Raw genomic sequence first — 27,863 nt, 5'->3', positions numbered from 1 at the left:
GGGGCGCGGCGCGGCAGCGGGCGGGGGAGCGATGCGCGCCGCGGCCTCACGGGCGGGAAATTTCTTCCGGGGTGCGGCCCGCTCGGGGGGTTTCGCTTCCGGGACGGTGCTGCGGGCCCTTCCCACCCCCGCCAGGTAGGTACCGGCGCGGCGCGGGCCCGGCGGGCCGGGCAGGGCAGGGCGGGGCGGGGTGGGGCGGGGGGAGGCCCGGGCCCGCCTCGCCCCGCCCGTGAGGCGCCGTCACGCCCGCGGGGGCCGGCGCAGGGGGCCGGGGAGTGCGGCCGCGCCCCGCCGCCGCCCCTCCTTCCCTCAGGACCGCGGGGCGGGGGCCGCCGGGCCCGCTGCCCCCTGCCCCCGCCGGCCGGGCCCGTCCGTCGGCGGAGGCCCCGCGGCGCCCCCCGGGCTCGGCCCCGCCGGCGCTGTACCCCGCGGGAGGAGGGCGGCGCGTTGTGCGCCCCGCGGGCGGGACGGCGGGGCTCGCGGTCGCCCTGGGGGCTCGGGCGGGCGGGCTCCGGCCCTTCCCCGGCGGGTCCGGGTCCGCAGGCGCCTCTCGCAGCTGTCAGCGCTAAAAATTCCCCGGGATCGCCTCGGGAGCGCAGGCCTGGATCCCCGCTTGGGAGCGACTGAGCGGGAAGAGCCCAGCCCGGTTAAATCCGCTTTTTCAGCTGAGGCAGGGAGGGATGAGGAAGGCACCATCCCTCCTCTCAATTTAGAATTGCTATTGTTTTAATCTTTATTAAGGTCCCACCGTAATTTGAAAGTAGTCGAGTTGACCAGTCGTGGTAAATCTTAGCCCTAAAAGCAGAGTTTTCAGCTCCACCTCCTCTGTAGCTCCCCGGCTTGACAGCTGTCTGACAAAGGACAGATTGGAGCGAACATCAGCTGCTGCGGGCGTCCTGTCCCGGCGTTTCACAAGGGTCTGATGTGTGGAGAATTTCTCCTGGTCTCGGTACTTGGCAATTGCCTCGAAGGGTGAAAGGCATTTTCTGAGATAAGCAAGTCTAAATCTCAGCTGGTGCCACTTTAAATTGTATTAGAAACAGATAAGTGTCTCAGTTTGTTCTCTGTGAAGAGCACTGCTCAGCAGGAGATCCTGCTCATCCTGCAGGGAAAGGCTGAGATGATGAACTTGCAGTCCAGTGCCAAGAAAGACAAAAATTGGGATGTCATCGTGCTGCCAGCTGAGGTGCCTGAGCTTATGATAGACCACTTACCTGGGAGGACAGAAATCATCCTCTGACAAGGGCAGTTTGAACCAAAAAGATAGATTCCCCTTTGCCAGCCTCCGACTGAGGTTGTCCCCAAAGCATATCCTAAAATGCTGCTCCTTGATACTAAGCCGAACGAAGCTAGGTGGGTCCTTTTCTCCTGCCATCAGCAGCAGTGGACTTTTCCCTGCCTTCAGAGCAGAAGCTCGCAAATAGTTTTTCGGGCTCCCCTGGGAGCAGCTGACTTCTGACCAGGGCTGTACAGCCACGCTCAGCAGTTAAGTTTTTTCCCCTTCTCTGTGTGTCCTGAGCTGACCCCCTGAGAAAGGAGAAGTCAGCCTCTCTCTCCATCCTCGCCTCCCTGCGTGAGCCTACCTGGGCGCTTGCTGCCTCGGCAGGGGTGTTTCACCTAGCAAGGGCTGCCTGCGCCCCTTGCCTTCGCTTGCCTTCCTTAAGAGAATGCTTTGGGGTTTATTGCTTTAGGAACTGGTGGTTTGGGAAGATTATGAGATTACAGGCTCCCCAGTCCTGTAAACATTTGCACATGCTCAATGTGATTTTGGCTGTGTGAGTGTTCCTGTAAGTGAGACGGCTCATTTGAGGAAAACCCTGCATGTGTTTAAATGCTGCAGGGTTAGTGCCAGAGACACCAGCTTCTTAAGAGAGGAAATGACTGACGATGTTTGCACCTCCATTTTTTTTATTTTAACAGCAATCAGTACAACACAAACACTGAGCAGAGAGTGGGGAAAGATCAGTTTGATAAGATTCAGTGTTTCTCTGTGGTTTGGGGTGGGACATCATGTAATGGTTAGCTAATCCTGCTGCTGTATCCTCCAGCAAAACAAAGAATGATGAAGCTTGACATTCTTGATTGTGCTTAGGAGAATCCAGTTCTTCTGTGCTACATTTTTTCTTTCTTTTCTTTTTTCCTCCTAAAGGGGAAGGGGGCAAAAAGCTTTCAGACCTTCTTACTACATCAGAAGAAAAAAGGAAAACAACAAGTTAACAGCCCCGTTTCCTCCCCTTTGCATGTTACTTGTAACGTTACAGGTAAGGTGTCGGATTTTCTATTTTACCTTGTTTTGTGCATTTGAAGTTCTGCTCTTAATGTTGCGCTGATGCAGACCTGTGTGCTATAGTTCCTTGATTTTTGTGGGTTTTGCTGCTTTCTTCTCAAGATAGGGGAAGGGGAGAAGAAGCCTTAAGACGTGATGCTGTTAAGCTGTACCTTGTGAAGTTCTGTGCACCCCTGATCTCACCTACCCCAGAGACACGCAGCCATCCAGCCATTTAGTAATCTCTTTGCATGACTTCACAAGATTGACAGGCTGTCCTGCAGCTTCAGGTTTAGTAACATATTGTAAGAGACTGCGTCAGTTAAAAACCACGGCCACAGCAGATGTTTATCTCGACACTGCTATGGCAGGAAACTGACACCACCACCACGGCAGATGTTTATCTCAAACTGCTATGGCAGGAAACCGACACCACCGCCAGGGCAGATGTTTATCTCAACACTGCTATGGCAGGAAACCAACACCACTGCCACGGCAGATGTTTGTCCCAACATTGCTATGGCAGGAAAACCACCGACTGACACCGCAGAGCAATGAGGGGAGCTAATTCTGAGAAACTTAACCAAACCCCTGTGCATGCGCCCAGACCCAGGGTTGTTGTGGAGATTGAGGGGCCTGGAGACCCCTGAGGACCACCTGATGGTATTGGGCACATGCACCACCGCCGGGTGGAAGGTGTGATTAAGCAGGACTGCTCATGACAACCTTATGAAAGAACGGAACCAACCAACATCGGACAGAGCGTTTCCCCACCGGACTTGGAAACGAATCGGAGTGTTGGGACACCGCAGCTCCAGGGTGGTAGCTATTGCTGTGAACTCTTTCCTTCCTTCTTTCTTTCCTTCTTTTCTCTCTTTATCCCTCACTCTCTCCTTTGCATTTGCAAACCTGTTGTCGGGCAAATAAAATTCCTTGGCACTTGACTCCGTTTTGAGTCTTAATTCTGTTCCCGAGATCACAAGCAGAACCTCGCTCCCGTCTTTGATCGGCGTGTGACACCTATTTTGCCAAGTTTGCACAAAGTCTGCTTGGGCATATGAACATGCACTATCCTGCAGCATTCATAAATTTTAAAAAAATGTCTTCAAAGGCACACATGCGTTCCTGTGTGCTAGTCCCTTCAGTTCTGAGATTTCTCAGAGTGGGCACTATGAGCCTCAGTATTCCCAGCCTGCCTGAAATTGTTTTGATATCTGCAGCACACTGCTTAATTGACACTTCAGATGCCATCCAGCTTGGAAGCTGTTCATGCCGTGAGTGGTCTTTAACAAGCTTATTTACTCTCCTTTCTTTTTTTTTTTTTTTTCTTTTTGGGCGAGTTTACGTCTAATTTTGGATCATTCTGAATTTTTACCATATATGGTCAGGGCTCCTTTTCAAACTTTGCCAAAATGAAATGCGATGATTATAGGAAAATGAATTATGGAAGGGAAGCTAGGAGAGCTAGGTTGTTAATCCCCATTGCTCCTAAGTTTTCTTTTGCTGTGTGCAGTATCCCAAACAACACAAACGCCAGCTTTTTGCTAGGGATTTACTTGTACCCAGTGGATGCTCTGATAAGTTGGTGTTTAGAACGGGATTCTGTTCTTTTTCTTTCGCCATCCTGTTATATCTTTTCTGCCATGTGTCAGAAACGCCACATATGATGAGTATCTTGGTTTTAACTGTGTACCTGAGATGCCCTGAGGTCAAATATGTGCTGGTCAGCTTTTGAAAAGTCTCTCAGGAGAACGTAGGTCCTGGTGTCTCCTTCCTGATTCCTGTTCTAAAAGGAGGGATAACAATATTGCTTTTTTTTCAAAGTGCTTAGAAGGTACAAGTGCTAAGCATTTTAATCCATTATGCAATCAGCAGTCTATTTTTAGTACCTGAACCATTTTTAATGTTCTTTTTACAATGCAAATGTGCTTTTATTGAGGCTGACAGAACAAACTGTTTTGAGCACTTAAGGCATGGGGAATGGGGATCTATCGGGGACTGGTTTAACATAGTGGTTGTGAAAGGTGGTGTACAGCGCATAAAGATCAGAGAACTGCTGCAAGGCCTTGTAAATTAAATGTTGAGAGAGTTGTCTCAAAATCCCAGTGTCTCAAACTGCATCAAAGTAGGTGAAAAATGTTTTAAATGCAAATGATAGACTAACTCTGTTAACAATGGTATTTTTCCCCCCTTTCCAGTAAGGTCGTGCGCTTGGAACTGGGACAGCCATGGAGAAGAGTGGGAACATTCAGCTAGAGATTCCCGACTTTAGTAACTCTGTCCTGAGCCACCTGAACCAGTTACGCATGCAGGGTCGCCTGTGTGACATCGTGGTCAACGTGCAGGGGCAAGCTTTTCGTGCTCACAAGGTGGTGCTGGCTGCCAGCTCTCCCTACTTCCGTGACCACATGTCCTTGAACGAAATGAGCACCGTTTCCATTTCTGTCATCAAGAACCCTTCTGTTTTCGAGCAGCTCCTTTCCTTTTGTTATACCGGTAGGATATGTCTGCAGCTGGCTGACATCATCAGTTACCTAACGGCCGCCAGTTTCTTGCAGATGCAGCACATCATAGACAAATGCACGCAGATTCTTGAGGGAATTCATTTCAAAATCAACGTGGCAGAGGTGGAAGCGGAACTGAGCCAGACCAGGACAAAGCATCAGGAGAGACCACCGGAGTCTCACCGGGTGACGCCAAACCTGAACCGTTCCCTGAGCCCACGTCACAACACCCCAAAGGGGAGTCGCCTGGGCCAGGTTAGCACAGTGCTGGACATTCGGGAACTCAGCCCACCTGAGGAGTCCACCAGCCCCCAGATAATTGAGCAGAGTTCGGATGTGGAAGGCAGGGAGCCCATACTACGGATTAACAGAGCGGGACAGTGGTACGTTGAGACGGGAATGGGAGACCATGGGGGACGGAACGATGACGACGTCCGGGTGTTGGGAGGAGTACGAATTAAAACAGAGAACCTGGAGGAGTGGCTCGGGGCAGAGCATCAGCCATCAGGAGAAGATGGGAGCAGCGCTGAGGAGGTCACTGCTATGGTGATTGACACCACAGGCCACGGATCTATGGGCCAAGAGGCTTATGCGTTAGGGTCCTCCGGGGCCAAAGTGGTTAGGCCAACCAGCAGTGAGATTGACAGGTGAGTTTTCTTTAATTTAATTACTGACCTTGACCCTAAGAGGAGATTGTGCAAGATTTTCACTTGGCTGGGCTAGTCGCTTTGGAATGTTTCCCCCTTCTTTTTCCTGTGGCCATCTTAAGCGTAAGAACTGAAGGAATGTTTTTTCCCTGGTGTTAGGAAGCGTGTCTGGTTTGGGTTACAGTGTTTTGGCTGGGTAGTGATCAGACCAGATCTCTAGGTACAGGCTAGCTTGGAAAATTAATTATTAGCACTTAGAGGTGCATAGGTTGGAATCTCTACCGCTCGGTGTTTCAGCTGAGGTGGGATTTTTGTTTAAAGGTGTTCAGCCTCAGCAGGTACCGGGCTCAGCATGAGAGTTAACGAGGTCACTATGTGTTATGCAAAGTGTCATTGCAACGATGCCTTCTGGCCTGAAGATGTGAGGGTGGTTCTGTCTGAGAAACAAGACGGTCATCAGCTGTAGGTCAAAAGGAAATATTCTTCCCAATGCTTCAGGACAGCAGTGGGTCATGGGTTTACTTCTTCTGAAGCGGTTGAAGTGGGGAACCCATCAGCCTCTGCCGTTGTTTTGATTTATATGAGAGAGCAGAAAGCCTTTGTTGAAAATAGGTGGTGAAATCCGTTGCGTTTTGATTCTCCATCCATCTGCTTCCCCTCTACTCCAGCATTTGTTTTCTTGTCCTTAGCTCAGACCAAAGAACGGATCTGGTAAAGGGCAGGTCTGTTGTGTTTGGTGGGGGGGTGTTTGTATTTCTGGGGTTTCCCCTCACATCTGCCTCTCTTCTCTTCTAACTCAATCCCTCTGGTCCCATGGGGGAGCAGCTACCTGGAAGCAGTGGATATTCTGTCACTTGTCACTTAATAAATCAGTCATTAGGAGTGATCTTGAGCTCTGGCCCTTGGGAAAGCAATCCTTTCCTAGTTCCTTAACTCTTTTCCATGGATCAGCTAGCCTCAAGCATAGTTTTTTGCAGTGCACTCAGTATCCACTGTTTCTCACCTGGAGTCTATCGCGTCACTTTTTTTTCACACTTGGACAGGGGGAGGAGGGCGTGGGAGGTGAATGCAAGGTGCCCTTAGAGAAATGGTTTCTCCTCCTGTTGTGCAGTTCCTGAGTCACCGGGCCCATACTGCTGTACTTGCGATAGCAACCAAAAAGCACTGTTACTGAACTGGAAGCCAAATGACTCAGTTTTATTTTTCAGATGTTAAGACTGAAACCACAGACCAGTATGACTTGGTTTTTCCTTTATACTTGCGCTGTTCCGCCTCCTGTGTGTTAGCTGGTGAGGATGAAGAGATGCTATACAGGTGCCTCTATTGCTCACCCGTTGATCTAAACACCGTAGTGACCTGATGCCCTAAAAACTCCGTTTACACTCTTCCCCCACCCCACAGATTTAGCCCTTCTGGCAGCATGGTCGCTGTGACTGAGCGGTACAGATCAAAAAGCGAGTCTCCCGGGCGGATGGATGAGCCCAAGCAGCCCAGTTCCCAGGTAGGCAGATCAAGAAGTTTGCAAGTAAATGTTGGCATTGAAGGTGAAGGGGACTGTGTTGTGATGAAGTGTATAATATTTTATATTTGCAACCAATGCTGTGTGTGAAACAAGGACCTTTTACTGTTGCAAAGGGTTTAGTTGCCCACACTGAGAACATATGCCGTCCGTATATGATTTAAAACTGATTTTGGCTGTCGTTTGGGATTTTGGCCAGATACCTGGCAAACACAGGGAGTTTCTCTTGTTGTCTGAGGGCATAAATATCAACCCTCATTCTGGGCAGGCCACCAACTCCCGAGGAGAAACCCCGTTTGCCTGCGGGGTTGGATCTGCCCTAAAACACTGGCAGCAAATGCCAGAGCTGAGGGAGGTGTTAGTTGGCTTCTGTGGAAGACTGAGGGGTGACAACAGCTGAACCTGTCCATGCTAGCACCAAAACCATTCCAAAAAGCCCTTCAGACACTACACCTGTAAATCTTGAGGGTGGAGTGTCAAAGGGCTGTGAATTTGTACAGAGGTCTCTGTCTCATCCCCAAGGGACTGTGTTGAGTAGCAGAATCTGCAATGTAAAGTAGCTCTGAATTCTCTGCTTTCTTCGGGTATGGGCACAGTTTTGGGGTAGGAGGGAGAGATATGCAGAAACACGGGAGGGCAGTGGGCTATAGAGTGCAGCGAAGTGGGACACGGTGGTATTATCTGTGCCTAATCATTTTGGTCTGACTTTTTTGTTACATACAGTCAGCATGGCAGTGCCACTGTAGTGCAAGTGTATCACCCAGCACTGTGTAGAACGACTCTTGTGTGCCCGGCAGATAAGTAATGTGTAAGTTCGTAATCAAATGACTTTTCTGGAGGCAGGTGAGGAGTCACCAGGCTGCTTTGCCCTTGAGTAAGACCGAATGAAGCAAGGGGGAAAAAAAATCACGATTGCTGCCTGCTAACTTTGTAATACACTTCCGTAAAACATAAGATACCTTTTTGATCTTGTTCTGCCGAAGCTTTGTTTTGTGTCCTTAGATTACACCTAGAAAATTTCAGGTCAAACTAACCCTCCAGGGCAAATGCGACATACAAAGCAGTTTTAGCTCCACATACAGAAAAGCTGCTATTATTTCTCCATTGTGAGATGGCCTCAAATGTAAAACCAGAGGCTTCCATATACATGGGGAAGTACCATCACCTTCCACTCTTCTGGTATTGCCATATTGATGCTATAAGTAGTCTGCCTGTGGTCCCTGCTCAGTGGTAGAGCGGAAAGAAATACCACAGCTTTGTGCATCTCCTTTAGTCCTGAGCAGCTTACCAGTGCTTGTACAGCCAAATTCAACAGCACCTGGCAGAGTTATGCTGCTGCTGACACGTGCACAGCCCTGGTTGCCAGAGGAGAGGCCCTCCTGTTGTTGCACTGGTTGGTTGTCCGCGTTTGGCATTGTTGGAAAGAAGCATAAGGGGTGGGAGTGCAAATACTGCATCCTCCAGCGTGGAGGCATTCAGGAGACTGTCTGTTTGTGCTCACTCTGAACACGATAGCCAGAAGCGTCAGTCCAAGAACCGGAGCTTGCGGTTCAGAGTTACCCTTGGCTGTTTGTCTTTCTGGCTTCAGAAAATAACAAGGAGCCAGCTGGTCCTTGCTGTGTGACTCGGGCCAGGCAGGCTAGTTCTCTGCGCTGCAGATCCTCACCTGCAGTGCCGTGGGGCTGGGATGGGTTACACAGCCGTTTAGGCAAACATGATTCGTTGTAAAATGAATCCTTACTGACACCTGAATGAATACCTGTGTAAAATCACACCTGAAGAGGTTCAGGTGTGATTTGTAGTTTATTCCACCTTCGTTTTTCTGCAAGCTCATCAACTGGCTTCTTTTTTTAACCCTCAGTAAGTAAACCAGAACGTGGTATACAGTATTTTAATCAAACTGGCCCAAGTTTTAAAAAAAGTAACATGTATTGACATGTTTGATCCACAATGCAATGCATGGCTAAGCGCCCTCCTGACAAGGGCTGTCATTTCTTCCCCAGATCTGGCAGATGACTTGGCAGAAGGGGCTGCCATAGCAGAGGTTTCTAATTGATTGCTCATTTGTCTTCAGCCCCAAGGCTCCAGTTAAGCACTTAAATGTGTGCCTGAGGTTGAAGATATTAGTGCTGCTGATTTCGAGGTTTGGCACATGCTTCAGTGCTTTACTGGCTGGACTGAGGCCTGATCTTCTTTCCTGCAGTTTGTGTTAGGCTGCTTGTTATTTAAATCTGTGTTGTTTCCTTTGCAGGGGGAGGAATCGGCCATGCTTGGAGTGAGCGGTTACGTGGAATATCTCCGGGAGCAGGAGGTTTCAGAGCGCTGGTTCCGGTACAACCCACGGCTCACTTGTATTTACTGCGCCAAGTCCTTCAACCAGAAAGGCAGCCTGGACCGGCACATGCGTCTCCACATGGGCATCACACCTTTTGTCTGCCGCATGTGTGGGAAGAAGTACACCCGCAAGGATCAGCTGGAGTACCACATCCGCAAGCACACAGGCAACAAGCCCTTTCATTGCCACGTCTGTGGCAAAAGCTTCCCTTTCCAGGCCATCCTCAACCAGCACTTTCGCAAGAACCACCCTGGCTGTATGCCTCTGGAGGGGCCTCACAGCATCTCCCCTGAGACCACCGTCACATCTCGGGGGCAGGCAGAGGAGGAATCTCCTCCACAGGAGGAGGCTGTCGCTGTGGGGGAGACGGCACAGGGATCTGTGTCCACGACAGGGCCAGATTGAAACACAGCTGCAGAGTCTGGGGAGAAAGGACCGTCTTCCCATTTTTGGCTCTAAAGAGTCAGCACCAACCTGGCAGGCTGGTACTGTAATTAGTGCAATGCCACCACTGGACAGAAAGAAGCTCCCAAGATGTTGCCAAAATAGAAAAATTTCTCTCTCTTTCTCTCTCTTTCTCTCACACCCCCCCCTGTACACACACGTAGAGTGTTTAAAGTTTTTCTCCCTTATTCCTCCTCCTCTTGGAGAAAAACAAAACAACTGTGTCAATCAACTTCTTATTCAGGGATCGACAGGATTTTAAATTTTTTTAATGTTCCATAGTGATCTGGGACGAGCAGTCATTTGTATTTCTCGACAGCGTTTTGGCCCAGCAGCTAGGTCCTGCCGGCGGTGCCGGCCGTCAGCCATGCAGATGCAGCGAGCCTAGCGTGCGGGGCTGCTCCTCGCCATATCTGCTGGTCCAGCTCAAGGGGAGAGCAGGGGCAAGGTGCCGTTGCCTTTCTCCCTTGCCCAGGTAGTTGCCACATTAAAGAAAACAAAAAGACTGTCCTGGTGGAACCTGCCTTGCCCGAGTGTATTTATCCCTGTCTTATTTTTGGTGTGTCTCTTTACGTTTTTACTTAAACTATTATTTTAGGGCTTTTGGCTTGCCCGTTCCAGACGTGTGGCCTCAATGCCCCTTGTTACAAGCGGGCACGGCTATACAGCGGTATTCTAGAGGTCAGCAAAATTTGAAGCACTTCGGCTACTGAACGTGAAATTTAGCAGCTGTGAGGTTTGCATTAGACACTGATGCATTGGGAGAAGGGTTGGAGGGGTTGTTCCAAGGAGGTTGTCCTTTGCTGTTGCTGATCTGTAGAGTTCAGAGCACTCTTGACGCCCTGACTGGTGCACTGTTGTGCTTCAGGTGTTGCCGAGCGTTAGGAGTTTTTCTGGACTGGCTGAATTGCGGAGTTAGAGGCTGGCTACCAAAGTCGTCCTTCACCCCTACTCCCCCCTCGACACGCACTTGATCTTTTATAACAGCAATATGGTATACTGAAATACTACCATCCCAGCTGAGCAATCGTGGGTGGTTGCTTTTAAACGTGTTTCTACAAACTGGTTTGATAACTTTTTTATCAATGAAATGCAAAAAGAAAAGAAAACCCTACTTTATTTCCTTGTAAAGGTTCAGGAAACTTAAAAGTGAACAGTTCCTAGAGCAATCACAACTCTGTCCCCTTGCATGGACTTAAAACTTTTGTATTCTAAGCAGCTCTGATGTTTAGAGCAAGTTTAGCAAACCCGGAGAGACATGCCTGCGTTGTGTATTGTAGGTGTTTGCACGTGCTTACGTGTTTCATAAACGGAAAAGCATGGGACAGGTAGAAAAGTGCAAATATCTTGACATCTTTTGAAGAAGTCTTTAAAAAATATGCAATACTTTAAGAGTTTTCTCTGGTTCTGATGCCGAGTTGTTCATGATGGAGGGGGAAAATGAAGGACAGGTTGCGCAGATTGGGTTTGGGAGAGGACATTTGCTTGAAGGAGTTCTCTTGAGGATGTATAACATGTACAATAAGGAAAGATGAAGTTCTGATCCTTAAGGTGATGGGAGGAACAAGGAGACATTGAGCAAGAAATACGCTTCATCGTGCTTTGGCAAAGAAAGCCGGGTGAGCGGTTAGAGCACGGGCTTGGCAGGCAGGCGACTTACCGAGTGAAAATAAAGCTTGCCCCGCAGTCTTAACTGCACAATTTTGGGCACGTGAGAGCATCTCCAGCCCTCACTTTCCCCACCTGTAAACTGGGACTCGGGGTCATTTTCCTGCCTCTTTAAGAGGGAAGAATTTGTAGTCTTGCCTCACTTTATATACTTTTATAAGTGTGGGGTCTCACTGTTCCTCCCATCTCTCTCTCAAAGAGCAGATGTGGCTCTAATGTTTTTTTTCATGTGTGTGGGGAAGAGAAGGGCTTGGTGCCAGGATCACGTGTAACAGGGATGTGCTCCTAAGAGAGGAACCTTCACAGGTCCTGAGCTGGGCACCTGCAAAGTACGATTTCATTGACCATTTCAAACAGGAAAACTGATATTTCACCTCTGTTTTCCTTCTGTCCCTTCTTCCTCCTCTCCTGTCAAGTGCATCGTCACACAGTGAATGATTTTCTAAGCGGCCACCCGAGGGACCAGCCCCATTGGGTTTCCTGTCGAAGGTCACGCAGGATTGTACCGAAACAGTAAGGTTGCCAGAGAGCAGTCACGGAAGATGAGATAAGAGGGTGGCTAAGGTAGGTTTCGTTGCAATCGAGGTGTGGGGAGGAGCGGAGATGTGCAGAGTATGCTGCTTTAGTCATAGCTTTTGAAGTTACCAAAAATCAAAAAGAAAAAAGTTAAAAACTTTGAAATCCTATGCTGTTCACACTAGAGAGCATCAAAAGTTACTTTTAGTTGCTTAAAAGATTTTTAAGTGTTTTAAAATAGAAATTTTAAAAGAATACTACCGAACTATAAAAACATAAAATTATTTATATACATATATTATATATAAATATAGTGGGAAAGTTTCCCTGCTAAGCTTGCTGTGAAGAGAAGGGTGAAGGTGCAGTAACTGCTATACAAGCAACATTTTTCTGAAACAGATGGCAACCGATCCATCAAAACGCAGCGATGAAGGGCTGACATAAAATGGTAAATGCCTTTATTCATACGGCATAGCTGTGAGTTTCTTGAGCAGGTTTTTGGTTTACTGTATTGATACTGTGAACGGAGGAGCATCCTGACAGTCAGGGATGCCAGCAGTGCGTCCCGTTTTGCTGATTCACTACTTTCAATTGGCCTGGTGAAAACCGTGACATTCGTCCTTCATATTGTACTGGGCTAGTCTGAAAACAAAGCTTGTGAAAGGATTTTGTTTTTTCCTCTTTTATGTTCTGTTTTGTTTTGTTTTGGGGTTTTTTTTTGGTGCAGAGGTTGCCACTGTATAAATGATCATTTCTGATTGCATGCAAAAGAGCCAATATTCTTGCCCAGGCCTCGCTGAGGTGAAGTTTATAGCTTGTAGCTAGAGTCAGTATAAGGTATGGTAGTGGGAATCATTTTAATATTATTTCTGTACATTTAATGGATGTTTATGTGTATGTATGTGTGGGAATCATGGTGTCTCTAATGTTTTCTTGAACAGCGCTGAAAGCAGTTTAGGTCCATCTGCACTAGAAGATGGAACCAGTTCAGAAGGAATAGTTTATTAAACTTTTCTTTCAGTGGTTGACTTCCTCAGTGCAAATAAGGCCAAGGTTCGAGAAGAAGGGGTTGGAGGTCATATACAGTATGGAAAAACCTCATGTGAATTTTCCGGCAGTGGTGTAGCCACTTGGAGCGGCTTTCCGTAACAGAACGGTACCATCTTTTGTTGCCTCTCCATTGGCAAACCGGAGCTCTTGACGGTTGCACCGAAGCTGTGGAGAATCAGATGCCAACTTTCCAAGTGCGAATGATTCTGTGATGGGTTGAGGCAGAGCTCTGCATTTCCACGTCTAGCTGCAGCTTTTTCCCCTCTGCCAAAACTGTGAGTTCAACTGTGATTTAAGGAGGATGTGAAGAGAACTCTGTTGTATTTTAATACCTCTGTATGTAACTTCTCTGTCTGCTTCAGAGTTAGGGCTTACTAACCCGTTTGTTTGCTTGCCTCGGGCAAGAGGGGGAGCACACTCTGTTTCTGCAGTTTTCTTTCTTGGAGGTGGAACACATTTCTTAATTCTTTGCTGTGGCAGAGAAACCTTCCAAATGTGAAGTGTTGTGGTTATCTCCTTGAGCCTGCAGAAAGCCCCGGTGCCAAGTCGCAGCATGGTTGCCGTGGCCGTTCTCTGCTGCTGCCAGGTTCCCTGGGAATAGCTGTGAAAATAACAAGAATTGTGTTAATACTGTGCTGCTGCTTTCGGGAAAAGCTAAACCTCTTCCTCTCAGGAGGATGACTGACGTGAAGCTGGGAAAGGGAAAAAGCAGAAGGTCTTTTTGCTCTCTTGCAATGGGAGTATGTGAAACCAAACCGTACTTCTTATTTCCAGCAGCTAGATAGAGAGGGATGAGTAAGGAGGCTTTATGAAATGTGAATTTATAACAGGAGGCTGAGAACACACTTAGAGCCACGTAATAAGATCGGGGGATATCAGCCTGGTAAGAGTCAGAGCAGCTGCTGCCGATGGGCAATCCCTCACTTGGCCTCCCCACGTTGTCCGGCCATCGGGTTCAGTCCTGTGACTTACCTACATCTTCTCTACAATATTTTCAAGCTGTGATCTGTATAATTTAACTTTCAAAAGTTCAGGTGGCTGAAGGGCACGCAGAATAGAAAGTGCTTTGTGTCCCTGCTGCCGTTTTAAATCCAGCTGATGTTGGTAGTGACTGACTGTTCCCAACTGACAGCGATTCAGAGCTGAACCTGCATTTGGAACAAGCTGGGATCTTGCTGAAAAGCATAGCGGGGCCGGCTGGGGGGAGGGCACAGAGCCAGGCTTGCAGCCCTCTGCGAGATCAAGGTTGAAATAAATTGACAGAACGGGTCTCCTCGCTTGTCCTGCTCTTGTTTTGTGACAGCTAGGTGACTTTGTGTTCCAGGGCAGGCTGTCCCATGCCTCTGCGCAGTAGTAATGTCACTTAAAAGTGTGATGCCTGTTTTGGTAAATGATTCTAAGCGGGCTGGGCTTCGAGCAGGGTCCTGCTGCTGCCTTTGGGTGACTCAACCTTAATGATGTATTTGCAAGAGCAGCTTTTATTTGCTGCTGACTTCATATCTCCTGTAGAACCTAATGTATAAAGAGAAGGACAGCTGAAAAGGTGCATTTTATTTGGGTGGAAGGTAGCGTGTGAGGTAGACAGAGTGATGCACCTTTAAAACTAACGAAAATTAGCAGCCCTTCAACTTAGTATTTAAACTTTATAAAATTCTCCTCTTCGATTCGTGCCTGCCGATTCAGCCATACCAGCATCCAGGTGACTCTGGAGATCAGTGACACCGAATGCCGTTCTTTCTCTACCGGAAATATTTTGGGGATGGGAGAAGCCAAGGAGCTGTAATTTAGGAGACTTCTAATTTTTGTCCAATTTTGGGCTCCAGGTTTCCCCTGGGAGCTGAGCCTGTAGCCAGGACCGCAGTCGGAACACCTGGGGTCTTCCGATGGAGCTGTGGCTGACGGCCAGCCTGGTCTCCTCCAGTGATAGTGACATTCTCAGAGATGAGCATTAGTCCTATCATGGGTGAGATTCATGCTCAGAGCTTCGATGTCTTCAGTGGAAGGTCCTAAAGAGGAGCTAAGTATCTTAATTTTAATCATCGTCACTCAAAGGATATTTTAATATAAAATACATACGTATGTATGTATGTACACATATATATATATTTGTAACCAAATAAAAGCTAGAACTATGCAAACGCTACTGGCTGCTGCTTGAAACTAATATCCGCCAGAACATTTTGGAATAGAGTAGATTCGGAGTAGGCTTGTTGTTTTCTTGTTTTTAAATAAAATGCAGCAGACCAAAGTTTTGCTGCAGTTAGTCTTACTAGAAACTTAGGTTATTCCTAACCTGGAACCCACTCAGGCGGGTTATAAAAATTATCTGAAGAGTCCTGCCATCTCTAAAATATTTCCATCTGCCTTGGTATTATTGCTGAAAGGCCTTCTTTTGCGAAACATGGGAAAACACAGAGGCTGGGACTAGGAGAGATTGAATGTGATGTTAGGAATGATAGAAGAGAAGCAGATTCAGGAAGGGGCTGGGAGCATTTTCTTTTGGACGTAGGATTGAGTCGGCTTCAAGGAATCTTCATGCTTGTGCAAATGTCGGTCGCTGAGATGGAGGCAGTGATCAAAGCATCCCCAGGGGGAATTCTGGTCCTGGTGGAGGTGTCAGAAATCTTCCCGCTGAATCTGATGGTACCAGAGTTGAGTCTGCTGGGAGGAATTTCGTGTGGCTTCTAACGCTTCTTGGTGTCAGATCTGGTCTTTGCTTTTAGGATTAACTACCATATATCCAGCTGTAATCTTCAGTGACCTTTGACTTTTTATTCCTCGTGACTGTAGAAAATTCAGGTTTCCTATAACATTACCTTCATCCCAACTGTGAACAAGTTACTACTGCTTCTTATAATTTATTATCTTTCTGTTCTTGAACATCTGTATGATCCAGCTGTTCACCAGCACCACCTTCCAGTGCTTCATTAGCTTTTATGCACAGGGAATTGTTGCAATGGATAAGCTGACCACGCTAGTTGGAAGAGTAGAAGCCTTTGGAGAATGACTTTTGCTTCCTCTAGCTGTCATTAGGGAGTGCACACACACATACCTGTATATACATATATATGTATACATATATAAAGTGTTTCAGTATAAACTCATTTAGCATTATTCTTATTTAATTTATATTTTAATCCAGATGTAAACCAAAGTATTACAGCTTGTGAAATTATGCGTCTTGGAAATAGGAGGAACCTTCATAGATGGGAGCTCTGAAAGCTCTTTGCTGACAAAACCACGAATAAGACTTAAGAACTTGTGCTGCTGAATCCTAGAGATTTGCAGCCTCAGAAGGATTTAAGACTTACTGGGTAGAGTTTGACGGTGGGGAGGCAGTGTGGGTTACCGTTTGAAAACGCTGTTGTTATTTTTCTCCTGCAGTGTAACTTGGTATGGGAGGAATTGCTGCAAGAGCAGTATGGTGGGGCATCTGGTGGAGATCAGGCGTGTGGTTAAAGCATAGTTTAAGCTAAAAGAGTGATGTCATGTAGTGCTGTTTGCTTCTGGTGTCTTCCATTCACAGGTCTGGATTGAGGTGTGCTGTGTTCAGCTCAGGGCATCTCGGTACCACCTCGCCAAACGACCCTGCAGGGAGCTGGTCAGTTGATGGTTTCAGTAAGCACATTAAAAACGCGTCTCAGCAGTGTTTCTGCTGCTGGACTTCTCCAGCAGAATCACTTTGGAGTCTCTGCCATCTCGCTGTGCCTGCTGGTCACAAAACCTGGCAGTTCTGCCCTGCCTCTTTGAATTGGGGTACTTTAAGGAAGCACTAGGACTTGCCTACTAGAATGCCTCAAAGAAATCCCCTGCAAGGGACAATGAGGCAGGAGCTTAGGTGCGGGTTTGCTGTGTATGCTGTAACAGGGATCTAAAGTGATTCCGTACGGTCCTCTGCCTGGCCCCTTCCTTATAAATGCAGGGTTTGGATGAATTTTTGTAAACACACATAGAAGACATGGGACAGGCTGCTCAGTGCTGGCACTGCGTCTGCCCGCGTCCCCTTTGGCTTGCTGTTTCTTGCTGTGGTATCCAATAAAGGCTGGAGCTGCGAGGGGTTTGCTGAGATGAAGTCCAGCTGCCATCAGACCAGGAGCTCCTGGGCTTTGGCTCGTGGGTGCTGTCAGAGCGGTTAAAGCAACCCTTGAGGCGGGGTTCAGGGCCTTCTAAGGAAAGCTTGGAGATTGTGGTGTTTTTCATGAAACTTAACGGTTTTGTAGGAAAACAAGTATGTTCTGGCAAGCCTAGAAATAGAAAGGGAGAAAACAGCAGATGGGACTGTAGTCTGGCACAACTGGGAGCTAAGAGAGAGGAAGCCACAAAAACAGCTACTGATGTATTTAGTGTCCAATTTATAGTTTAGAAAACCAGCTGTTGCTATTTACTGATGTCTAGAGGTGACTGGGGTTTGTTTTAGTGACTTCTGTGGAGATGCATGTTCTACTGTCACCAATGGGCAGAAAAGATGAGTTCAAAGATAAGATCTTACTGATTCTTCTGTGCTGGGAGTAATTGCCTTTCCAAGGAATTCTCCGGAATCTGAGAACAGATTCACTTCTAACAATCCCCCACAGGCTTGGCAGCGGCTCTGCTTCCTCTTGTTCTTCTGCTCAGCCCGCAGGATAGAGTCTCTTTTTGCGGAAGGTTTCCCTGCATCCCTTATATTGAGCACGGTGATGGTCCACCTACTTTTGTTGATCAAGTAAATTCATTTCATACTCCCCAGCAGGATTAGTGCATACTCCCAGCTCATGGTGCATCAAGCACTCTGCCAGCCACACGCAGTACAATTTTTAGCTACTAGATCTGGCAAATATAAAAAGACTGTAAGCTAATCTACTTCTAATTGTAGTCACCAGATACTGTGGGTTGAGTACAAGACCCCTTCTGTGCTGCATGCTGTAGTAGCCTGTAGGAACATCACCCATCACATCTAATTCCTTTTGATCGAGGCATCCTGTAAGCAACCTCAGTGCAAAGGTGCTTCTCAGGGTGGCTGACAGGAGAAACTGGTCTGAGAGCAGCAGCAGATCCTGTCTGGCTGCTGTGTCAAATAGCGGTTGCTGTGATGAACCAGGCAAAAGAAGAAGGGAGAGCAGGCTCAGGAGGAGAGAGGTACCTTAGACCAAGTGCTGGCTGAAAAGAGTTATTTGAGTGAGACAGTGATCTGTATGTGGACTTTGTCATTTTTATTCAAAGAACTTTTAATAACTTTTTTTTTCTCCACCAAAAATTTCCCAAGTTGATTATTAAGTGTCAGTATGCTGCATCCAGTGACTCCTCGGTGTCTAGTTGGTGATGATACATAAGCTGGAGCTTTGGGTGAGGGGGTTGTGAATGCATGCTGCTAGCTCTCTTTCCCTATAATCATTCCGATGGCTTTGGGACATGGACCAAAAATGCTTCTTTTTGTTGGAAAGCTTTAATTTTTTTAATGGAAATGTTGAAAAATCTTAGCTCCCCCCTCCCTCCCATTATTTTTATGTTCAGTTCAGTTAAATTCTTATCTGGTATCAGTTTGTGATCTAAGAACAGTTTCTATAATAACCATCGAGTAGAACTTTGCAGATCACAGAAGGTTTAAAAGCTGTGGCTGTAGGAGGTGATGTTGTTAACGCGGTTTTTGTGCTGCCGTAGAGACTGGGAGGAATGAGGAAGGGTCTCGGTGGAGAGCCAGTCTCTGTCGCGGTGTGACTCAAGTCGCTGGGCACTGGTGTCTGCTTGCAGGAGTCTTTGAGGTTAGAGGTGCAGATGGGCTTTTCTTCAAAGATTTTCCCCATCGTTTCCCATTGCATGAGTGCCTCAGCTCTCTGCTTCAGGAGTGAACAACAGGCTCTGCTGCCTTCAGCCTCAGGAACGCGGTCAGCATTGAGGCTGTCTGATGGGAGCCCGTGGGGGGGGGGTTAGGAGGGCAGCTGTGCACCTTCAGAACCAAAAAGTTGAACTTGTCAAAAGCTTTTGTGAATGAGGAGTTAAACCTGCGTTCGGCAGGGTGGTGGAGCAGGCTGGGGGCTTTGGCTGTTAACATGTATTCAGTTCCTTGTTTTTCTGCAGGGTCAGATGGGCCATTTCAGAATCTGGGCAAGGAAAAGTCGTAGCAATTGAACCCTGTGTTCTTATTCCGGGTTTCCATTGAGAACCACACCAGGTATGTCAGTGCCATCGGTGGGGTGGAGGGGGAGTTGTGCAGCATCATGTTAGGCGGCTGGGAGGGTGTATGGGTGACGCTGGGGGGTGCTGGGAGCCCCGTGCCAGAGATCCCCCGGTGAACGGACACCCGTTGGGACCAACGGGATGGGGAAGTGTTCCTAAAAAGTGGTCTGAGCTGTGCTGGTAAAGTTTGTGGGTTAGTAGTTTTCTGGTGAGCTGGCAGTGAGTGTCGGGAGAGGAAGGGGATACATTTCACCTTAAGCTCCGTGCGCGGTGCTGCTGCAGAGCCCCAGGGCTGCGCTGTACCAGAGCCCTGCACGAGCTCCCCCAGCTCATCCCTTACTGCTGCACGCAGCGTCAGTGGGGCGAGCCGAGCATGTGGTGCAGGAAGGGAGGCAGAGCGAGGTGGGGGTTGTGCCTCAGCTAGAGCCCAGGCCTTTTAGCCCTGGGGACAGAGAGCTCAAGACCTGCTGTGTGTCAGCGAGGGACACCTTTGCTAGAGGGAAGCTGTCACATCTGCTAGAACAAAACTGCGTGTAGGGTCTAGGGTAATTCTTGCTAGGAAACCTGTTACATTACTGGTTATATTCCAGCAGCAGAATAATCCACAAAATACTTCTTTTGATTAAGAAAAATAGTGTTAATTCTAATCTGGTGATGGTGACCGGCTTACATCATGTAGCATGTGATCCACATCACACCTTACAAAGCTGGTTTGATTTTCCCACCTTAGAAGTGGTGGCAAAGCTCCCTGCAGCCGCAGAGTCGTTGCAGTCTGTAAATGGGAAGAGGCCCTTTCCCTGCGTGCTGCTGAGCGCTGTAAAGGATTCAGCCCTCGCAGTGATTGAAAACAGCAGCACTCCAGCCACGCAGATAGTTTGCCTACGTTAGCCAGAGTTTTTTTAGATAGCCAGGGACACGCCATCTGGTTCTTCCTTAGCCTGAGCCATTTGTTGTAGCAGGGAAGAGATCTGCAACGTGCAAACAGCAATAGCAAGGAAAGGAGGTTGGCTTAGCAGGGAGGAGGGAGACACCTGGAATATGAAGAGTGCTCATCTGTTTGCAGCGCTGGCTGGGGCTGTTGGCACTGGAAACCAGCTGGAGGTGGTGGGTAGAATAGGTGAAACAACAGCGAAGTGTCGTTGGGAAGACGCATGTGTGTGTCTAGTGCGTTGGGGGTGCTGCGGGCAGGGAAATGCCAGCGTTAGAACGTGCACGTGTCTGGGAGCGCACAGGAAACCCTGCTGCCTTGGGCAACGGGTGTGCAAAGACACCCGTACCCTGTTCAGAAACATTAGAGCTGAGCATCACCGGTGTCTTCCATCCTGGATCCGCAAATGGTACCGAAGGAAGATGAATCAGTCCCTAGCGGAGGTAAATTCGCTGCGCAGAGTTCAGAAACTCCACTGGAAGGAGCTGAAGGGTGGCAGGTGGGCAGTACAGATTTCTAAGTGCCATTTTCTGAATGTTAGGTTTCCTGTCAGGTATTTAAGCTGTTGAAGACTGAAGTTGGCTTTTGTTTCAGTACTCTCTCCTTCACCCATGTCACTTCTTCTATTGAAACTCAGCAGCCAAGGGGAGGGTGCAGAGAAGACAGAGCCAAGCTCTTCAGAGGCACACGGTGGAAGGAGGAGCAGCAGTAGGCAGAAGCTTATACAAGGGAGATTCAGGTTAGGTATTACAAGATTTTTTTTTTCAGACTGTAGCCAAACAGTATTGGAACAGGTTTGTCCAGAGAGGCTGTGAAGTCTCCATCCTGGGAAATAAGCCAGACTTGCTGGGGCAAGACCCTGAGCGCCCTGCTGGACGTTAGTCCTGCTCTGAGGGGGGAGGCAAGGCTGGGACCCAGAGGCCTCCCTCCCACCCTCCATTCCTCCCCTGGGCTATGAAATACTGCCCCACGGCATAACACAAAACAAGGGGTAGAGAGTTGTATCCTGCCAGTGCATTTCCAGTTGCGATATTTTCATTTGTCCATGATGAACCCATGCAATAGTATCTTCTCTGCCACAGTCTACAGAGAAGTCCAGCTGCTCCCCATACGTGAGTGCAGCCTCCAGGTTCCCGTTTCCATTAGACTATGCCAAGCTGTATTTTTGTTACCTTTTTTTTTTTAGTATTATCATGTAAAAATGGGCAGCTTCAATGGGCTTCCTAGTTCGTATCAGTTAAGCTTTTGAAACATATTCAGGTATCTTTTAAATACTGCTGTGTAAGTTCCTTATTTAATCTGACATATTCTGATTTATTATTTTACTGCAGTTATCTAAGGCAGTACTTTAAAAAAAAATCAGTGCATTAATGTTTTGCAGACTGTCAGTTATGTTAAGCCTCCAGCTTTATTTAGTTTTTGTCAATGTACTTAACCCCCTCCCCCCCAGATCTATGGTTAAATGTCTTCATTATGTTTATATTGCAGTGAAGCTCATTTATTTAAACCTTCCCGTTACCTTTGCAGTCAGACCCAATACCATTGGCTGTGAAACTGTCAAACGAATTAGAAATGAAAAACGAGACTAGACTGGTTCGTTTTACTGCTGGTTGTAAAATAACACAAAAATAGCAGCATAAAAGAGAAAAATGCAATTCAAATTACTCAGTCTGGGGCAGGGGCAGGAATTACAAAACTACGGCTGAGAAACTTCTTGGAAAATGGGTTTTAACCTGATGATGTTGCTTCAGTGGTTCCCCATTTGGTCAGGTTTAAAAGCTGTTTCTTGAGACCGAGAGGTTTGTCCGGGGTCTGTTTGTTCATCTACGTGTCTAGGGCATTGGTCTGATACGGGAGCTTGCACTCCTGGGATGTTACTTTCTTAGGGTTTACGTGTCTAAGGAAACTCTGTGGATTACTGTGAAGCTTTTATCTAATACTTCATCGCATGTCAGTTGGTAACTGAACACAACTCCTGGCTGGAAGAGGTGAGGGCTGGCGGGGAGGAGGAAGGTGCCGCTTCATGGCGGAGGCCGGCAGCTGGGAGTTACCCTAAGAGGAGGTGAGCAGTGCGATGCTCCCACTGACACCTTTGATTTTGGCAAGAGGCGTGAAGCCCCGTCACCCCTGCGGCTGTCCCCTGCCCGCGGGGGGCTTTTGAGCGGCTGCACTCATGCCAGAGTCAAGGTGAATCAGGCCTAAGCTTGCCCCGTACAGCCACGGGGACGCGTGTTTGCACGGGCTGCCATCGGTGGGTGCGTTTACAGGCCGAGGGCCAGCAGGCTCCCCGATGGCGATGTCGCAGGGGGCACAAAGGTACTTTTCTCACATGTTAGAAGGTTTCCCAAGCCAGGGTTGTGCTGTTGGGGGAAGCAGCCCGTGCGGAGTGCGGGTGAATTTGGGACGGAGAGCAGAATGTTGGCATACCCTTTGCTTAAGGCTAATTCCTTTTGGCTCCCCTAAAGTGCTTGCCCAGGCAGGAAGCTTGATGTGTGACAGCTTGCAGGGCCACGTTGTCACCGGGCACGTGACTGTGAGAAATATTTTTGAAGTGAAAAGGGAGTTTTGTCATTCAAATAATGCATGTTTCTTTTGTGTTTGTGTATGTAAAATTGCTGCGAGCGTGATCCTTCTTGGTGGCAAAACAGGGACTTTTCTGAACAAGCTCTTTCAGAAGCCCAGAGAGGAAGACAGCAGTATGGGGCTGGCTGTTCTTGTGGTAACGTAGCCCTCGCCTCGTGCCCCACGCTTACCGGAGGGTTAGCGCAGGACGAGGGGAGACTGTATCCGAGGTTAGTTCACAGAAATGGAAGCGCTGCCTTTGGCTGAAAAGGGAAAGGAACAAATGGGGGCTGCCCCTGAGCCTCTGGTCCCTTAAACACTAGCTGAATCCCGTGAGCTGTGCCCTGCTTGTCTCTGAATCTGCCCTCTGCCCCCTCCTTTCCACAGCGTCACCCCCCACCTTTCCTGGACAACACTGTGAATACGACACCGGTAGCTCTTTGTAACGTTTCCTTTAAAACTGCTCGGAGCACGAAATGCTGTGCGGTGTGAAATGCTGTGCGGTGTGAGGGAGAGCCCTGCTCAGCTGGGCGCTGACCCCAAGCAGGGCACCGAGGGTTGAGCACTTCCCTGCAGAGCAGCGGAAGGGTATCCTGACGGGAGTTCACAATGTCAGCGGCTTTGTGTAGCAATTTGCTAATCAAATTTGATTTCGTAACGAACTAAACTGACAATCAATTTCTAAAAAACTAAAAGCCTCTTAGAGGGAATAGTCAAGTATGTCTTCAACAGAAAGATTTAACTGGGATAACTTTTAAGAAAGAGCACAGGATTTTTTTTCCTTTTTTTTTTTTTTTTTTTTTTTTTTTTTTGAGCAGTCACTCCAGAAACTGAGTTGCGTTAAGCAGCAGAAGATTCACAGGACAGTAACTACCTCTCTCTCTCAGAGTGCTGAGGTTACCACGCTACACACTCTATATCAGCAAAGCTTTCACTTAAAAGAGATTTCTTTTCCTTACCTCTGTGTTTCAGAAATGCAGGTCTGCTCTGTAAAGTGACTCTATGAAAATGGCATCTGGCAGGAGCAGGGGGAAGCCGCCTGGGGTCTGTTGTCCCTCTTTGCTGCCAGTTTCTTGCTGTGACCCTCGCAGGTTTGCCCTGGGGTTGGGACAGTGCGGGGTGCGTTCGGTACTTCGTGTATTCTGTGGAATAGTGAACTGTCCCGCGGGCCAAGGGCTGCTGCGAGGCTGCGGCTCCACTCCCTGCGCCAGGAAATTAGTGGGATGGAAGGTAAGAGGAGAGTCCACCTCCCTCCTGCCTCCAAAGGAGCAGGCAGCATTTTAAAAAAAAAAAAAAAAAAAAGCAATAAGATAAAATACAAAACACTTTTATATATTGTTCATTAGTCAGCAGATCTGACTGCAAATTTATATATATATACAAACACATACAGAGAGCAGATCTCTCATGTGAAAAGGTGCCATTTTTTTTCTAAACAAGAGTCCCTTTCCAAACTAGAACAGCACTTTAAATAGGTTCCTCTTTTAAAAAAAAAAAAAAAAGAAAAAAAGAAAAAAAAAAAAAAGAAAAAAAGAAAAACCCTTTACTGAAGAAATGCACTTTAAATCGTAAGATGAGTATGGCTGTTGCTGGCTTTTGACACAGCCGTACAGGCAGGCAGCTTCTTGTCAGCCAGAGCCCGGGAGGGAGCGATGTTGCCAGACCCTCGCTGCCATCGGCGGCCCACAAACTACCGCAGCTCTACCTCCCGCTCCCGCAGCCCTCCCGGCCTGGCGCTGCCCCTGCCCACACTACAGACAGGAGTTCCCACCGCAACCGCAAACCTGGTTGCAGCTCAGCCGTGCTGTAGCACTAACAGGGCCGGCATGCAGCGGCCTGTTAGAATACTTTTTGTAATCGGTCAAGAAAAACCCATCCTTGCCTGTAAAGAATATTTAAACCCCATTTATAATAGGTCAGAAGTTACACCCAGTTGCAACACAGCAGATGGGCCGTCTGCCTGCACAGGGCTGAGCTAAGTCCCACGAGCAAAGCCACAACAAAGTTGTTCCTGGGGTTGTGGGTTTTTTTCCATAACATGGATATGGAGCCCTAGTCAGTTCAGTATTTTTTTTTTTTTTTTTTTAAATCCAAGTTTGTGCATCCCACATTGATTCCGCTCTGAGCTGGTTTGAAGAATAACCATTTGGAAGAAAAGTTGTGCTGTCACCTTCAACTGTTGACCTATAAGTCATGCTTTTTAGGACAGGTGTCCTAACACTCAAAGACTTACTTTCACAGTTAAGATTTCCTGCTGTACTAATTCTTCTTTTTTTTTTTTTTTTTTTTTTTTTTTAAAATTTTTGGTCGCAGTCCTTATTTCAAGAAGAAAAAAAACAAAGTCAGTGTTCACACTAGTCTGCAGTAGGTTGAAGTGTAAGCCTGCTGTAACTTGTGGATATCAGACTGTTCTATGATTTTAGAAGCTGGTCCCAAGCTGGTCCTCAATCATCGCTTTCCTCTTCCTCTCCCAGCGGAGCGGGCAGGCAGCAGCCCTCTGGAGGGGCTGGTGGCCCCGTGGCCAGTGGCATACAGGGGTGGCCAGTGCTGCTGGAGGAGGGACAGGCAAGGTGGTAAGAGAACCAGAGTGGGGGAAGGGGGAAATAAAACCAAGGTAGAGGGGACTGTACAATTGCATTGAAAGCAGTTTAGCAAAAAGTGCGCTCGTTGGACAGCTTTAAGAACAATGTGAATGAAAACTTAGCAACTTGGGTAGGAATCTTTGAAAATTCTATAAATGTATACTTGAAATTCTGTTTGTATTAAAAAAAAAAATCGCATTTTCTTCTTTCTTTTAACACTGTGTAAAAGAACATTATGCATGTGAGTGGTTTGAGAATTAAATGGTTTAATACTCAGATCCTTGTCTGTGTCGTGTAGCTGACTGCTGGGATCCAACAGTTTTCTCTTTGCTGCCCACCTGCCATCATCGGGGTGCGAGAGCCTGGTCCCTGCTTTAGGCAGCTCCGCGCTGCACTAAGTCTAGTGACGTGGGAGAGGCTGGGAAGCGCCAGGCTGCTTTTCCCGGCGTCTTAGATGACTTCTGTCCTCTTTTCATGAGCTTTGTCTCACTAAGTACGTAGACTCAGCCCTTTTTAGGTCTCACCAGGTGGAGAAAGCACTACGCTCTCACTGCAGGCCAATTCCTGTTGCAGCAAGAGGCTTTCCCAGCTGCCGAGGGCAGGGGAAGCAGTTTGGTCTGGTGCCACGCCAGGGAGACCCAGGCCCGGCCACAGCAGCCCTCCTCTTCCACCAGCCTCCACCTCCGCAGCCTGGAGCACAACGGCAAAGGCAAAGCTTGCAGGAGGAGCTGGTATGTTTCTGGAGCTGCACGGTGAGCAGATCCTGCCAGCAGAAGATGGGATCCAGCAAGAAAAGCCACAGTAGGGCAGCGAGAGGAAGAGCAGCTTCCTGAACTCTTAGCTATTTCCAAAGTGCTCCTGCTCTTCTCTCCCAGGGCCCCGGCTCCTGCGTTACACGCAGCTGCGTTCCGAGGGAGCGCCCCAGGCGAGCACGTCAGCACGAAGGGGTAAGTGCTTTATGGGTCCCTTCGGCCTGTAGGGGACCGACGCCATCACCCCGTGATACAGCACAGGAGGTGACTCCCATGGCCAGACCACGCGCTGCTGGCGGCACACGCACCGCGGCTCAGACCTTCCTGCTGGGGCACAGGAGTGACGGTCCTGCCAACCCCCTGACCGCTTGCAGGGCTACAGACGGAGCCACTGGACGCCTTTTTGCAGCAGCTCTGCCACAGCTGGGTGCATCAAAGTGAAGCCCCTTGGTGCTTGGCTTGCTGTGGCCACACTGCTGGGGGGAAGCCCTTCCCAAGGCACATGTGTCACTGGTTCTACACAATCCGGTGCAGATGGCACGCTGGGCAATGCCATCTACTGGTGTTCTAGCAGCTGTCTGCACGCAACGCTCCCATAACGGACTGCTGAGGGGGCAGGCACCTGCTGTCGCTGCCCTTGTTTTAAACAGCTGCCCTCAATGCAGGAATCCTAGAGGAGAAGCTCACCAGGCGTTCTGCAGCGTCTTGAGGACAACCCCATCAGAGCTCCTGCAGCGGGACGGCCACCTTGCGTGGCCCAGAGGCGGGAGCACACGTGTGGCAGGGCGGCAGGCCAGGACACCTCAGCGCTGGGAGTAAACTTGCAGGTGAAGGAACAGAATTTCAACCGAGTTACAGGTACACCGGGTTGGGTCACCTTACCTGGGCACAGCCACGGTTCACCGCCACCCCCACCGCATCAGCTATTCGCACAGGGCCAGGTTAAATCTTTCTACCCAAAGGGACAGATTCGGAGCCTCGGCTGCGCAGGGCTTTCCCCGAGCCGTGGCTCAGCGCTCGGACACGCCGGGGCTGCCGGCAAGCAGGGCGCTGGCGTTGGGCAGCTCCGCCAGCTGCCCACAGCATGGGGAGACGGTGGCGTTCCTGGCCCAGCCAGCACCGGCCACCGGGCTGCTGCCCCCGAGCCCTCCAGCGCGGGGTTGTCCCGCTGGGGCTGGCGAGCGCTGGGGAGGGCCCGTTTGTGGAAAAAAGAAAGTTTAAGTCTGGGAAGTGACTTAGTGAAAACTGCCCATTCAGAGATCAGCTCGTTAGGTACAGATCTATAGGTTTTTAATGAACCAGGGGAGCAGAGTTACAGCTTGAGGCCTGAAAGGGAGGAGGGCTGGGTATAAGAGGGACAGCAACCTTGGACTCGGGTTTGGGTGCCAGAAAAAAAAAAAAAAAAATAAAAATAAAATACAGCTTCCCTTTGAAGGCAGGAGGGTGCAGCAGGTGAGGTGCCCTCGGAGCCCCCTCACCCGACACGGCGAGGAGGAGCGGTCACAGCCCACCCGGAGGCAGCCCCCCTGCAGCTTGCACCAGCCAGCAGGACCACCCACCCCAGGAGCAGCCTGGGCTTCGTGGCGATGCCCTACCCCTCGTGCGGGGGCGGAGGAGGGAGAAGCGAAGCCCTGAGAGCCCCTCTAGGAGCAAGGATCGGCTATTCTGCCCATGAAGAGGACGGTGTTGAGGGCGGCCTCCCGGATGAAAAGCAGGAAGGGCCTGTTGGCGTTGAAGATGATTCTGTTCATGGGGAAGGAACGGCCGGAGACTGTGACAGCCATAGCAGCCGATGCCTCGCTGCCTTCTTCGTTCACCTAACAACCAAAACAAAAGAGATGGGATTCAAATACGGGCATTACGCCGAGGGCTGGCCCTCCTCCTCCACAGACAGCGGGTGCCAAGCTCCCCGCTCCCCCCAAGGCCCCAGGAGGCCG

The 27,863-nt window shown here is 48.8% G+C and overlaps 2 protein-coding genes across 7 annotated transcripts in view; one reads left to right on the top strand and one right to left on the bottom strand.

Annotated features, from left to right (window-relative positions):
- The first annotated feature begins 2 nt into the window (after window positions 1-2).
- ZBTB37 (zinc finger and BTB domain containing 37) lies at window positions 3-27,343 on the top strand. 6 transcript variants are annotated; one of them, XM_056355834.1, is made up of 5 exons: window positions 3-135; window positions 2,150-2,261; window positions 4,465-5,417; window positions 6,819-6,918; window positions 9,188-27,343. In XM_056355834.1, the coding sequence occupies exons 3-5, from the start codon at window positions 4,495-4,497 to the stop codon at window positions 9,674-9,676; spliced, it is 1,512 nt and encodes a 503-aa protein (XP_056211809.1). In that variant the 5' UTR covers window positions 3-135; window positions 2,150-2,261; window positions 4,465-4,494; the 3' UTR covers window positions 9,677-27,343. The 6 variants fall into 6 exon arrangements, 3 of the variants coding, with proteins under 3 accessions (XP_056211809.1, XP_056211808.1, XP_056211811.1); XM_056355833.1 differs by lacking the exons at window positions 3-135; window positions 2,150-2,261 and adding an exon at window positions 2,949-3,088; XM_056355836.1 differs by lacking the exons at window positions 3-135; window positions 2,150-2,261 and adding an exon at window positions 2,951-3,085.
- SERPINC1 (serpin family C member 1) overlaps window positions 27,200-27,863 on the bottom strand; it is an 8,791-nt gene continuing 8,127 nt past the window's right edge. Inside the window, exon 8 of the mRNA XM_056355837.1 lies at window positions 27,200-27,743. Coding sequence (XP_056211812.1) covers window positions 27,570-27,743 — 174 coding nt within the window. The 3' untranslated portion in view covers window positions 27,200-27,569. The remainder of the gene's footprint in view (window positions 27,744-27,863) is intronic.

Source organism: Falco biarmicus, chromosome 11 (assembly GCF_023638135.1).
Source record: "Falco biarmicus isolate bFalBia1 chromosome 11, bFalBia1.pri, whole genome shotgun sequence".
Classification (NCBI taxonomy): domain Eukaryota; kingdom Metazoa; phylum Chordata; class Aves; order Falconiformes; family Falconidae; genus Falco; species Falco biarmicus.
Note: the sequence above shows the minus strand (reverse complement) of the source record. Positions and strands in the feature narration are given on the sequence as shown.